This window comes from Platichthys flesus, chromosome 19 (genome assembly GCF_949316205.1).
Source record: "Platichthys flesus chromosome 19, fPlaFle2.1, whole genome shotgun sequence".
NCBI lineage: Eukaryota > Metazoa > Chordata > Actinopteri > Pleuronectiformes > Pleuronectidae > Platichthys > Platichthys flesus.
Window position 1 is genome coordinate 5,977,977 of NC_084963.1, and position 15,048 is coordinate 5,993,024.

Sequence of the window (15,048 nt, forward strand, 5' to 3'; positions counted from 1 at the left end):
GGTTTTTGTCCTGTTGAAACTTTTCACCCTGTCACGGTTTTAGGGATCAGGTGACAGATAAATCTTTCATTGCAAACTTGACTTATAGAACTACTTATAGCAAACATAGGATTTTTTAATAAGCAATAACCTTTAATAGATCTAATCTAATAACTACAGTAACAGCAGTGTATACACACGAGGAGTCTTAATTCTATCACTTTGGTTTGCTTCAGACATCATTTCAAACCGGATCAGTTGGACGAGCGGCTGTGTGCCCCCCCCCCACCGCAAGGTGCAGGTGCTCCCCCGGTGGCCGTCCAACCACACCAGTTAATTAACACCACTCAAGTGTGTCAAGAGGAGGGAAGAAAAATGAGTGCTCTTAGTGGTGTCAGAGCCCGACCTGCACCGGCACACACAAGGGAGACGCTCGGGAATAACAATGAACCGATTCAAACTAACCTGGTAGTAAATTAGGAGAATTCAGGGAGAAAAGGTGCATTTGAAAAGCAGAGCAGATGTACAGCCTGTTTACAACCGAGCACAATGGCAGGTGTAATTAATGTGTGTAATCTCAGGGCTGCAGCACTGAAAAGTGCACTTGTAAACAGAAGAATAAACACTCAGTCAAGGGTCAGTGCAGTTAACACAGTAATTGATGCTTTTTATCTCCATCAAGCAGGTTATGTTTTCATCAGCGTTTGTGTATTTATCTATTTTAAATGTGGTAGTTCGCAGGATAACGCAAAAAACTTCTGAACTGATCTCAATGAAATTTAGATAATGATCTGGATTATGGTCTGGATTGGCAGTTTGTTTGATTGTTAGTCTGCAGGATTAGGCAACAACTACTGTAACTGATTTCCTTCAAATAGGAAGAACCCATTGAACTTTCTTTCCTAAACATTACAGGTTGTTCCAAAGTTTTGGGAACTAAGGCTGATCTTAATTGCATGTGTTTAATGAAACGGTTTAAATAGAATTTCTGTGTTCATGGTGTTTGTATCTGATACAATACATGTATCTGCAATATGGTGACAAAAGGGCCAGATCAGCCTTGGGGGACGTCTCCGAATGCCCTTCAAGTTAAACTTATTGTACCTGAAAGTTTGGTTGTTCATTATTTGATGGTCACCTTCACTTTCAACTTCAAATTTTATAAACGTGAGTGAGAGCTAAAGTGTGACTCCCATCGGGCTCCGGTTCAATGTTCCCGACCACTCACTTAGTTGCGACCTACAAATCACTTCCATCTTCAACCAGGCGTCGCGTAAGCTGCTCAATTTTTCTCTGTCAGGTGACTTTACTGCTCTTATGAGGCAGGGGTGTTTTATATATATATATAAACCTGTTCATAAAACCAGTCAGAGGACAAGTGCATGTGAAGTGACTGACGTGACGTGGTTTGCATTCCTGACGACCATTTTAAGAGTCAACGCGATTCCGGGGATCAAGAGACAGCCTCTCCCAGTCGGTGTCTGCAAGCTGTCATGTCACCTTCATCCGTCTTCCAGCCCCGGCTCCTTTTCAGTGACACTAAATAATTACACACTCACAAGCCACACAGCCGCAGGACTGAGTACAAGTGATGGACAAAAAACACAAAGTGACCACACTACGCCGATAAAGTCATCCAGGTTCTTTTTATTTTTTCTACAAAAATATTTTACATTAAAAAAACCACAGCTTGAAATATACACAGTCCATCTGTATATTTATTTTTTTGCAGAAACCATGGAATATCTCAACTCAAATATATCTGTGTCTATATTTAAACTGTAGGTAAATATATCTGCAAGAAGAATACTGTAAATCTATCCGGTGAGGTCGGCGAAGGACGTCACCAATAGGAGTTTGGACTGACGAAGAGAAAAGGCTCAGTGGACGATAATCTGATCGAAGCAATATGGAATCACAATCTATCCATATTTATTACCCAAAAAATACAACCAAACCAAATACTGCCTCTGAATGTGTTAAATGATGAATTGGTGGAGATACAGCGGTTCCTCCAGCAGGCGGGAGAACAGCAGAGGGATTAACTGGAGGATAATGACGTTAAAAGAAAGTCTGGGATCTCCTGTCAAACAGGAAATCATTCATTTGTCTTCCCTTCCCCACATCCCAGCGTGAACTTTTCTCTGTGGAGCCGCACTGGAAGCTTTCCACCTGTCTGACTGCTGAGGCTGTTCATCTCACCAGTCGACATCCCAGGATGCCATTCCTGAGTCTTTCTGTCCACCTCCCATGGGGCCTATCATCTGTAAACCTAGCTATCTAGAAACTCTACATCCCAGCGTACCTTTCACCTGTCCGCCTCGATGCACGCCGGCGTGTCACTCACCCGTCAAACCACAGGATCTATGCTTCTAATGTCACTCTTTGCCCTGCTCTAAGTCTTCCAGGCAGCTCCTCCTGTCGGACTGATTTAAAGTCCTGCCTCTGTGATGGATTGATGGACCCGAAACCCCGACTGCGGCCGTGACCAAATCCTTGACTGTAACCAATTTCACTGGTGAACGCTGGGAGGCAGTGAGCAGCTTGGCGAGCAGGCTCTGCTCACCAGGCGCCGCCTAAAGCAACAGACGTTACAGAGAATACGGTTGTAATAAGATTAATAGATTTAAAAACAAGGCCACACCCGGGTTTGGTTCAGCTTGGCTAGACAGAAGGTCTGGAAACAGAGAGAAACTATGGACTGTGAAGATGGACGATATAGTGGCACTCCAATAGTGAAGCAAAATAATCTTGAACGCCCCCTTGTGGCTAGCTACGGTATAGGCCCCTTCTTCCTGCATGTCGTTGGATGGGACATGGACCAAACTACAAAGTTCAAATATTTCCTTAACACACTGAAGTATGTTTAAGTGATCATGTTTGGTGTTAACTCGTAATTTGACATGATTGGTCGAGCCTGTGTACCCACATGTTGTTTTACAGTAAAAATAAACATGACTTAAACAGTAATATAAATATGTATTCCTCTTGTTTCCAGTCTTCATGCTGAGCTAAGCTAACCATCTCCCGACTGTCGCTTCCTGTTTAGCGTACAGACGTTAGCGTTCGATCTTCTCATCCAGACCTCTGTACCTGTGTCTCTCTGCTTACATCCCAAAGGGCCATTCATTATTGCTGTAAACTTGTACATGAAAGAAAGTTATTATCATTGGTGCTGTTAGAATACTTCCTTATCTAGAGTGAACACATCAAGTCCCAATCATCAATTTGTTTTCCCCGCAGAAAGAGTTGAGCCAGTTGAGAGGCAAAAGAATAGAAGTTGTGTTTCTGTGTAAGGATGGTTCTACCACTGTCCTTGTCAGTGAATAGACATCTACTAGGGATGCCCTAGTATAATAACATGATATCTGTATGCACTAGCCTTACTGAGCTGGAAGGCGCTTTAGATGACACCGAATGGCATGTGAAATAAATAACAGCGAAACAACCGCAAAAAACATACCAATTGATATTTATATGAACAAATGGTAGAGTTTGTATTTTGCATCTCCCGGCCCTCCTCTGGAGAGTCTGTCTCTTGCGCCTCAGCTTGAGAACTTGGTCCCGTGCTTTGGTATCATAGCAGTTTGGAGCTGAGGGCCAGCGAGAGCGTCCAGAGCGGTGGCAGCAGCCAGAGGGGGGAGGGGCGGGCGCCCAAAGGCGAGGCGGAGTCCGAGGTGCAGGAGCACACCTCGTACCCGTTCTCCGCGTGGTCCGGCTGGCGGTGCACGTTGACCCTCGTCTCCGTGCTCTTGGGCTCCGCGTCGGGAGAGTCCGACTGCATCTCCGTGCACAGCAGCCAGTCCTTGGCGATGAGGCGGGGGTAACCTGCCTCCGCCTCCATGTCACTGCCCGGAACTTTCCAGTACTCCTTCCCCTTGAAGAAATAGGACGAGCCTTCGTGAGGAGAGAGAAGAGAGAGAGGGTTGGTATTTATGTGGGCTATGAGACACAGAAAAAAACAACATGACCTTCCATTATCTCTATCACTCATCCTTTGGACAGGTCACCAGTGGATCACAGGCCGACCTATACACCTCGTTTTAGACCAAAATTAGCAGGTATATGCAAGTTTTTTAAACACGGCCAAACTTGTTATACAAAGGCGTTTGCCTCCCTGCTTTTTTCTCCTCGTGACTCATGCTTGATGTCACTAATGCACAAAAGAGTCATTCGGGGGTCGTACTTCCCTCATGGAGACAATAAGAACATTTGTCGACAGCGGACTAATTTGACCCAGGAGTACATACCCATTGTACCCATTGTAGACAAAAGCCAGATGTTAGTGGTAGCTGGAGGACCAGGAGATAAACACAGAAAGACCCCGATCGAAACCGTGATTCTAACCGGGAACCTTCTTGGTGTGAGGGATGTGACCCAACAGTGGAAAACAAGTCAATACAATAACAAATGTCCTATAGGGGTAAAAGTTGTTCTCACTCTCTCCTGCCCAAATATTATGACATTTACTATTAAAATACAGCAAATAGAAATGTATGTGCTAGCTTATTGAGATAGACAGATGTACAATAACAACACGGACGCTCCTCTGCTCCATCCTTCAACTTATTTCTCTCTAGAATTGTTGTTATCACACCGACTCTCTCCCCTCATTATCTTTCATATCCATCTCATAAACCTGTGATTACTCAGGGGCGTCCGTCTCTTGACGCTCCTCCCCCCCCCCCCCCCCACTCACCATCACTTGTCACTTCATCTTTACGTAGAGTATATGCAGGCAGTTTCTGACTCTACACACACGCACGGGCGCACACGCACGTCAGAAAGCATCGAGCTGGGAAGTTGGCAAAAGCTCCTACACAACACAGACCTCTAAAAACAACAGGAAAAAAAAAGAGGCTCCAGACGTTCAGCTGGGAGCCGCTGCTGGGGGAGAGGTGAAGCTAAGCGCTCCCATCGAGAGCGCCCTGAAACAAGGTCTGAGCACCTCCAGCTAATTAGTGGTTTGTGTTCCAGTTTTTAACGTCTACAAGTTCTTTATCAGACCTTAATCTGGACAAGGTGAGGGGAGGTTTCCTCAGAGGGGACTCGCTGGGTAAAGGCTGCCATAACAATGTGAAGGTAAAGTAAACATTATTAATCCCAATGGGGGAAACGTGTCCGGAGCGTTGGACCTATTATAATTGTTCAGCAGCAGCAGCAGCAGGAAACCTCCTGAGGTCCAACTCAAGATCTAAGCTCTAATTTAGTCCCGCTGATATGATTTTCAATGGTCACACTTAATTATCATGATATATTATATTGTATCTATAGTTTTTCAGCAATAAAATTGAATTGATCAACATCCATACGACTACACCCAAGCATTATCTCTGCAGTGGGAACTCTTGACATTCTGCAGAAGTAGATGAGGTTAAACTGGATTTCATCCGAATATATGTAAACAAAATTATGAATAGGTCATCTTATTAAAATATTCATCTTTCAGAGTTATTCTGCACTCGATTTAGAAATAAACACAAATCTTTTGTTGCTTGAAAAGTTAGTTCCCAGATATTACTTCAACCCCAACAAGATAAACCTCCATCGATTTACTTTCTTGCTCAAAGCATGAAAAATGTGTCCCTGCAGTGAAAATGGCCTTCACCGCTTCAAATAAGTTGCACAACAACGAAACGATGTTTACACTGAAATGATGAATATATTGTGTATGCAGCCAAAATATCAAGAAGACAAAAATGCATCAAAACACTGAACCTGCGTAAAAACTGTGTTCACAGATATAATTCAAAGTGACGCGCCTTGATGAATGTCTCTAATTATTGTAATTTACTTTCCAGTACTCACTAATAACGACTCCTCATAATGTGTAATGTCATGCAAATCCACAAACTATTACACATGGCCAGCTGTGAACACACACACACACGCACAAACACACAGATAGATTTTTGCACCCGCATATGTTTGTGAGGGGTTTTATAGAAGGTACTAGAAATTTGCGAGAAGCTAAAAGGCCGGGATGTTTTACAGATGCATCTGGAGAGATTTTACAGATTCAGGCATTACATGATACATTAATGGTCTCACTACCTGAACCCCCCCCTCCCCCCCCATAAAGCTTTAGCCACTCAGAGAAGGAGTGGAAAGAGAGGAGGGGTTGGGTGGGAGGTAGATACTAAATGGACTCTAAAGCAAATGGCTCGGAATCAACTAATTATCAGTAACATTTAAAACAATACTTAACTTAAGTGAGTAAAAAGTAAAACTAGAACTACACATAACTATACATAGGTTAAAATGTGTTTCTATGGAGGCGTACAAATTATTAAATAAGTAAATAAATACATAAAATAGTCAATTATTATAAGAAAAGAATGCTGAAACTTAGATGAGGAAAAACGTAACTTGAAAACCATAGCAAACATATTGTGCATATATAGAAATGTGTTTTAAAAGAGGTTGTATTCAACATATCGGGAGTTATAAGGTGAAGGAGAGAGAGGGAAAAACACACCATGAGATAAATATACATTCAAATAAAGCTTTACATTGGTTTATTAATTGTTCATTAAAAATGTTCTGGGTAAAGTTTGCCTTGGGTTTTCTGAAATGAAAAGTCTAATTTATTCTGAGTAAGCTATTTGACTCACTTGGACACTGTGGTAAATGTCTGATTGTGTTAATTTGTACATGGAGGAAATTAGAAAAGCAGCGGCTCACAATTCTTGCAAACAGACGAATCAAAGCTGTTCATGAAAACAGGACTGAAGAAGTTTCGTGCTGAGTGAGCTCAACGTGAACCGTGACCCGGAACTCTCCCTGATGGCCAATCAAAGCTCCTAATTGACCGATTTATATTTTGAAAAAGGTCGCCAGTGACTGATGACGACTTATTCTAAGTTTATGTCAATTGCTGTTTAGTGGGTGACCATATGTCACAAAGCTACGAGCCAAGTCAAGGCCGTTAGCGAGGGAACAAGACGCGCGTCGTCCATCTGGCGCCCGACACTTCTTCCCTGATGTGTTTCAGAAATTACACTATAATTATATTCTGGAACCTGTTTAATTATATATGAACAGAAGGCAATGGCCCCGCTGCCGCGATCAAACACCACAAAGGTCTACTCTATCAGGCGGAAATGTTTGGGAAGGCAAAGCCCTTCGGAGGCTCCAGTTGTCCCCATACACCACAAATCAACGATATGTGATCATTTTTACTCTGGGAAATTTCAAACAGAAAGCATCAATTAGGGTTAACTTTCAAAATGAAACAAACATAAATTGTATAAAGCGGTATTATCTGATTTCAGCCACTGAAGCAACAAAACCAGCATTAAAACAAACATTAATATCATCTGTGATCCAAAACAATGAGCTGAAAGCAATAACAACGTGAAGGGGAACTGTAGAAATGGAAAAGGACCTGATATGAAAGACTCTGAACCTCAATTCTTGTCGACTTTTATATTTCATAACTTCCAATAGATCCTCCTGAGTCCTGCACATTGTTCTGTTAAATCTGGCAACAACAGAATTGTTACACAATTCAATACTGACATTTTGGTGCAAAAATGTAATCTGATAAAAACATATATCTAAAATTAAACTGTGCTTGTGGTGTGTGAATGAGGGCCGGAGGCACTGGAGGTGGACTGCTGCGAGGAAAGTAACTGATACTGGTGAAGATACTGTGAATCTGAAAAGCAGTGTGTGAATGGGAGCTTCTTTCATTCCCCTTTTCCTGCTCTGGCGCCATTTAGCCCTTTTACCAGACGACCGGCTGCTCGGCCGTTCAAATGACAAACTCCGGTTCTGCCTCGGAGCCGGCGCTGTATCAGAAGATGGATCTGCAGAACTGGATCAGGATCGACTGCGAGGCATCCATTGTATTTGGAGGAAGGACCCGCGGTGGGACCTCTTAAATTAGATAATAATCAGAGTTTCTCAGACGGTGCACCCCCCCCCCCCCCCCCACTCGAATCTGACCGACTCCGCTGAGTTCGCAGGGGCAGCATGGATTAACAAGAGGAGGCCGGCCCTGTGGATTCATAACAAGCAGCACGGCGCTCCACAGCGTTTGCAGTGTAAAGGTCAGGGCTCTTGTTGGCAAGCTGAGCTGCAGAGTCTCACCAGCTCTTTTCTGCTACACTGACTTATTGTCTGTAATCTAAAAAAAAAAGTTTGTTGTCTGGAAAGTTGAGCCGCTCGTATCCAGGAGGTCTCTGAAGGGAACACACGCCGCCTTCGATTTCATTTCCAAGAGCCGCAGCTCACAGCTAGTGTTGGCGTATACATCATATTAACAAGAGCCTGTGTATCTGTATCTGTGGTTTCTCATGTGGAAGATGGTGTACAGTGTTAATTTGTGTTATAAAATACTTGTTTTTTATTAAACACAACAGTTTAAGCGTTTTTCATATACAAGTTGTTTCCTTCTCAAAGATTTAATTTTACCGGAGTGACGCGAGTTTCCCCCGATTTTTAACAGCTCCCCTCAGAGTCACATAAAACTCTGTAAATCTGTTCATTTCATTACTTTTCCAATGTTGTGAAAATGTCTGTTTATCGCTCAGTTTCAAATGTGGTCTGTTTTAACTCGAATGTCTCTGTATAGATGCAGAGCATAACGATTTACTAAATCACTCTGCATCCCGAAAAAGCTTAACTTCACCCCTAAGTTTAGGCTGAGGTGCCTGGAAATTCAAAGTAGTATGCAAATGAAAGGAATTCCATTTTTTAGGCTACTCACTGTCCGACCACCTCATGGCGTCGTCCAGATGTGGCGGCAGCCCCTTCCACAGCGAGCTGTCTTTGGGGTAGCCCTGGTCCATGCGCCGCAGGTGGTCGTCGTAGCGCCAGTACTTGTTGTCCTTGAAGAAGTAGGTTTTGTCGTTGTGCAGCCAAACAAACGCTGCGTCGATGTCTTCCAGGGGCAAACCAAAGTCACTGATCGCACGGGGGTAACCTTCCTCCACGTTATTGTCTTTAAACACCCAGTACTTGAGACCTGAGGGGGAAACACAGATGTTTTAAAAGTCTATAAACAGTTAAAAGACTTATGGAGGCAGATGATGACACGCAATATGTTCACCTTTAAAGAACACAATTTTGTGGTCCCCTGGTCGCTCGTACACGGCATCGATACCGTCCAGATTGGGCGGCAGGCCCCTCCAGAAGCGATGGATCTGAGCCGGGCGAAGAGAAACCAGATGCTTCTCTCGCGTTAGCCTCCAGAAGTACTTCCCTGTGACAGACAGGAGCAGGTTAGAGCCGTTTCATGATATCCTTCAGGAGTGCAGTAATTACCATAAATAAGTCGTTAGCTGATACTTGCACGTACCGTTGTTTTAACATAATTATTCTCAATTTAATATTATTCAACATGTTTTGGCAAATGGAAGCTGTCTTGTTTTGTGAGTTTATTCAGACTCACAAATGAGCCAAAGAGATACATTTCAGCCTCAGCAGATGTTAAGGCCAGACAGCCTGGCCACTACAGCCACATTTTGTCTAGGCTGCAGAATCTGTGATGGCGTCTGAGTCTGTGCTTCAGGCCCTCGGAGCCACACATGACTTTCCTATCGATCGCTGGAGCCACTCTGTGCTGTGCCCTGTCCCGCTCCCTTACTCATTCGCTTTGTCTTACTCCATTCTCCTCTGTTTCTCCCGTCACTCTCTATCTGTCAGTCTGTCTGTCTCGCTTGTTCACTCAGGCTTGAATACCTTTGAAGAAGAAGGCCTCCCCGCGAATCTGCGCCACGGCATCGAAGTGACTGGAGCATCTGTCTGGGGCGTCTCGTGCCAGGCTGAGAGGGAAGAAAGATGGAGGAAAGGGAAAATAGTTAAATCCATTTGAACACAAAAAAAAACAACCATGGGGAAACTGCACCCACCCACTGACCGTCTGAACATGTGGATGCATGTTGTCCCAACAATCAAACAGGATAAACACAGTGAGGGGCCCCATTGCATTCATCCCTGGGCCTAATAAGTGATTTAAAGCAGTGATGTGGTCAGCCTGCCAATGATGAAGCCATTAGCACCACAGGGCGACCACTGTGAGTGGGAGGCCGCCAGCCCTTGTATTATCAACAAAGATCTCCATTCAGGGCTCCATTAACACGACACCGCGGACCAGTGGGCAGCATTCGTGACCTTTGTCAAAGCGTAATCCAGCTCCCCCCACACCATGTCCTGACGGAGGTGCTGGTAAACAAGTAATGAGGGCAGGGCAGTGGAAAGCCTGATGCGAGGGTAAGTGGGTTTTATTTGCCTGCATGTTTGTGGGAGGTGCATGCAGGGAGGTCAGCAAGCGTTGGCGTCGGCGTAGGTTGAAGCTTAGTTTGATCACTTCTCTGCGTAAGCCCCCCCCCCCCGTTGATTGCTTTAATTCACTGTATCGGAGTGCAGGGATCTCACAGGCAAAGTCTCTGATTGAGTAACATCTACATGATTAACACTCTGCTAAAATCGAGAATTATGGAACTGCAACTCTGCAGGAGAGAAACGGAATGAAAGTCTTTTTTGTCCTGTGAGTTTAACAGGGCAGTTCCTGCAAAATATGAAACCTCAGTTTTTAAGATATTTACTAGAGGATCCGGAATCAAGATCATTTAAAAAAATTCACGATTGAGGCAATTTAACTTCACTGTCATGTCGTCCATCTTTAGATACAGCTTGGAAGCCTATCTTATGTGCTGCATGTTGTTCTCTCTTAGGTCGGGGCTGTTGCACTGTCGAGGTACCAAGATAGATCGTCTTAAATTTATAGTCAATTACTGGCTTTGCTCTTTATCATCTTTCCTGTGGAGCCGCCCTCATGTCACTTTGCCAATAGGGACCATTTATGTTCCCCAGAGGATGATCCCTGTGGTGATCTCACCTTCATCTTCTATCTGCAGCCAAAACATCCACCTCTACATATCCACTCCTCATATTTATGATCCCTTGCCTATATTTTCTGATTGTTCTGAACATTACATCCTCTCCCCTCTAATGCCCACCTCAGGCTGAATGATAGGTTAATACCCAGAAGGTCATGAGAGGTTCCCTTATGGTGGCCAGAAGAAACAGTAAAACCGAGTTATGGTGTTGATCCGTCTGCTTTTAGCAGCAGCACATTGTCATGACACTGAGCACGCTGCAGCTCCCGAGGCAAACAGCCCCTAAATCAGATTGTTATTAGATATTTTATATATAGTTCTCCTGGAGCAGTGACTATAAAACTGAGGGGCACTGGTAGCACAAAGAGTACCTCAATTAATTGGCTTAAATATAATTAATAATTTTATCTTTTTCTGTTTAAGCTGTGGAGGATATTCAGCAAATATTCTAATTAAAAGCAATTTTCTTAAATACTGTAACATTGGTTATAAGAGCCACTTCTATAATCAGTAGTTGAACAACGAGCAGTTTTAAAATCAATGCAGGAGCTCAGCTGGAACACGACAGGTTGTGTTTGACTGACAGGGCTGTGGGGACACATGGCTCCACACAGGAGCAGTATTTCAGTTCCATTTAAGGGTAATTTTACTCCGCCTGTCTCTGTACACAGGACATTTATGAAGCTCCAACTTTTTTACTACGTCAGTGGACAGAATCACCTGAGGGAGACGGGAAAAGAATCAATCTTGAGCTTGTGAGTGTTTGAGAAGAATGGGACGAAAAATGGAGGAAATCGAATTTGATGGATGAATAGGCTGGAGTGGATTATTTCATTCGCTTTAGTGGCAGAATAACTGCATTAAAAAGACGCAGCATTTACTTACAAGACAGTTGATCTGTTCTCAGGGAGGTCCAGCAGGACGGGAGGCTCAGCTGTCTGCGAGGGGTTCGCTGGTCGATTGGTGTGGGACACCGAGTCTCTGACCCCTGAGGAGGAAAATGTGATTAAAGCTCAAATGAACAGACAAAAAGAAACATGACTGTGAAGGTTTGTCTGATACTCCCTCGTACCGTAGAGCTGCCAGACGCGGACCTTGTCCTCATAGGGCAGGTCGTATTTCAGAGGGTCTCCTACGGGACCCTGGTAGTACGGTCTCATGATGGACTCGATGGCGGAGGTGTGGACCAGGCCGATGGCGTGACCGAACTCATGGACTGCAACCGCAAACAGATCCATGCCATGGGAGTCTGAAGGAGAAGGAGAGAGAGAGGATGGATACTGTGTTTTTTATGTCTATTAAGAACTCATAAATATACCACATGAGGTTGGAATAAATGACAAAACTCAAAATATTCCTCACTCTCAGCTTTTCAAAATGAACTCCCATGCTTCTGGGGAATCAGAGGTAACAACAAGGATTTCACAGTGAAAACATAATTCTCACTTTTGATACGTTTCAGTTCTGTCTCAGCTTCGACTTGGGCCGAGATCACCGTGCTGCTTAACATCTGTGTCTCGTGTAGAAGCAACACGACCCCTGTTTGCATGTTTATCCCTTTCATGAGTGAACTCTGAAGTTTGTAACTTCAGAGGACAGACAGCTCTGGTGGCTTTGAGTGCTGTTAGGCATGTGGTGTGGTGAGATAACTATGGTAATACAGCCCGAGTCCCTGGGCTGCCAATCAAAACCTCTGTGCGTAAAAAAAACACATCCAAAGAGGCTGCAGGTTATTGAAGCACGTTCACCCTGGATGTTCGGCTAAAAAAGAAAAAGGCAAATCCAAGTCCTTGTCTGAGTCTGCGAAGCAAAACAAAAACCCAGGCCTTGGAGATTTAGATTTGCAAAAACGCGAGTGCTAGCGTGTCGAGCCAAGCTGGCTTAGAGCTCCTGGGTGGCTGGGTTTAAGTCTGCGTCTGTTAACCTCCTGTTGGCCTTGACTCAGGAACATCTCGGTGTCGAGCTCTTGCAGGAGACAAAGGACAGTTGGAGACGTGCACTTGCGCTCAAAACACCTGGAACGGTCGGAAGTCAAATGCCAACTGTAATCTGCAGGAGGACACGGCGCAGAGAGGAAAGGTGGATCAAAAGAGAGGATCGAGGGTAAGGGAACAAGAGCTCGGAACAAAGTAGGTGCCATATCATCGTATTAACAGGTCGACGGAAAGAAGAAATCCTTCTGCCAGCCGACAGAGACAAGGCTGAGAATTCTGGGTCGATGGAGGAGATTGATTGAGTCGGACACTCACGAAAGAACGAGAGAGAAGAGAGGCGAGCAAGAAAGAGAGCGAAAGAGAGCTTAAGTGTAAACAGAAGCTAAATTGTATTATTGCATTGTTCAGGGCAGGAGCAGTAACTTATACACGATAGAACAACTCTTTTCATGGTATTATTGGATATTGCATTTTTTTTAAATCTCATTACTTTGAAGCAGAGTAGGTACAATATATTAAGGGCTACCTCCAGCTTGGATTTATCATGATGTATCCAGAATGCTACAAACACAGCCTGGAGCATCTGGTTGAAAGTTTAATAAGGACAGTGTAGCATACGGTAGATGGTAGATGGAAAAGATGCAGGAGCACAGCTAGCCGAGGGCTATCCTCTTCTTTTGATGCGAGTCCCTGTAGTGCTGTGACCTTGCATCCCTTTGTATTGCGATGACTTTTAAAATCAATGTCTTTTTATCAGAATATTTGGTTTATAATCTTTTTTTCATGTTGCTGTGTTTAAAGAAGATGGTGAATGTTCTGGGACACAAAAGCTGCGTCTCCGAGCAAGGTTATATCACAGAGTCCCTACACAGATCAAAAGTCAAAACAGAGCTTAATATAAGTCAATCTGCTTACTACTCCTTAATCCTAGTAACCCTAACCCCCTTATAACCCTAACCCTACTAGTAACCCTACATCTAGCCCCTAACCATACTAGTAACCCTACTTACTACCCCCTAACCCTACTAGTAACCCTAACCCCCCTTATAATCCTACTAGTCACCCTAACCCCCTTATAATCCTACTAGTAACCCCAACCCCCCTTATAACCCTAACCCTACTAGTAACCCTACTTCTAGCCCTTAACCCCACCAGTAACCCTAACCCCCCTGCTAACCTAACTGCTAACCCTTACTCAACATCTAACAAGTATTTTGGAATTATTTCAACCTATTACAAACATGGATTTTTTCGTGAGTTTATGTTTCGGGACAAATATTGAGGAGTCTTCATTTTTACGGAAAAAACAGTTTTAGCAGAAGAACTAATGTATCGATTGAGCTCTTTCTTCAGAGACTGAAACAGTTTCATGAACTCCCTAAAAATCAATTCTGGCAATATCTGCATCCACAGCCGGCCCAAAAACATATACTTCAAGTGTGTGGATGCCATTATCCATTTATACTATTATTGGATATCACAATGTAGAAGCTTTTTATATTCCAGACATCATATCTCACTAAGAGGACCTGTTTTATTCTGGGTGATCCGATCACAGGTGTGAATGCACCCAAATGTATCATAATTATGTGGGCGCTGGGTTAATAGCTCATTTCTGTGCCATCCCCCCTAGAGGCCAAAGATCTGTCAATGCAGGCTCGAGAGTCCAAAAAGGCGAATTAGCAGATTATTGTAACAGAATAAAAGGCTGCACAAAACTGAAATGAAAACTGCACTCGGAGAACTGTGAAATTAACCAAATGTCAGACTGAACATTACTTTAGAGTTACACAGTTAATTGCTATTATCACCAGCTATTATCCCTTTTCAGTGCATGAGGAAAATAAGAGAAGATCTCAAATTCTTTCATTAGTAAGGGACCTCATTGGTTAAGAGGTTAGTCCCAAATTGCCAAAGGCATTTGAGGAGTTAGTGTTAAACTATAAGAGTGTGTGAAAGGACACTTTTGCTCAAAGGTTCGGTGGCTGGGGTCTTTCTGTGGAGATGCATGTTCTCCCCACGTCTTTTGGGGTTTTCTCCGGCTTCCTCCCACAATCCCCAAAACATACAGATGGGGAATAGATAATGGATGAATGGAATTTTACACAAACCAAAAGCAGCAGAATAAAAGCAGTGACACTGATTGGCCATAAGAAACAGGGGGTGGAGGGTTTCAGCCCCAGGAAAAGTTTAAATTTTTAATCATTGTGACTGAAAGAAGCCTTGAAAGCAGAATCACCAACTATCTTTAAAAGCCGTATTTTTAACCCTATGGCCGACTTCCATTC

At 43.7% G+C, this 15,048-nt stretch overlaps 1 protein-coding gene across 1 annotated transcript in view; it reads right to left on the bottom strand.

The window, feature by feature from the left end:
* Positions 1-1,621: 1,621 nt before the first annotated feature.
* Positions 1,622-15,048, bottom strand: part of mmp17a (matrix metallopeptidase 17a) — a 63,436-nt gene continuing 50,009 nt past the window's right edge. The window contains exons 5-10 of the mRNA XM_062412221.1: positions 11,899-12,075; positions 11,712-11,814; positions 9,667-9,749; positions 9,035-9,187; positions 8,693-8,950; positions 1,622-3,876 (exon numbers count right to left, since the gene is read on the bottom strand). Coding sequence (XP_062268205.1) covers positions 3,557-3,876; positions 8,693-8,950; positions 9,035-9,187; positions 9,667-9,749; positions 11,712-11,814; positions 11,899-12,075 — 1,094 coding nt within the window. The 3' untranslated portion in view covers positions 1,622-3,556. The remainder of the gene's footprint in view (positions 3,877-8,692; positions 8,951-9,034; positions 9,188-9,666; positions 9,750-11,711; positions 11,815-11,898; positions 12,076-15,048) is intronic.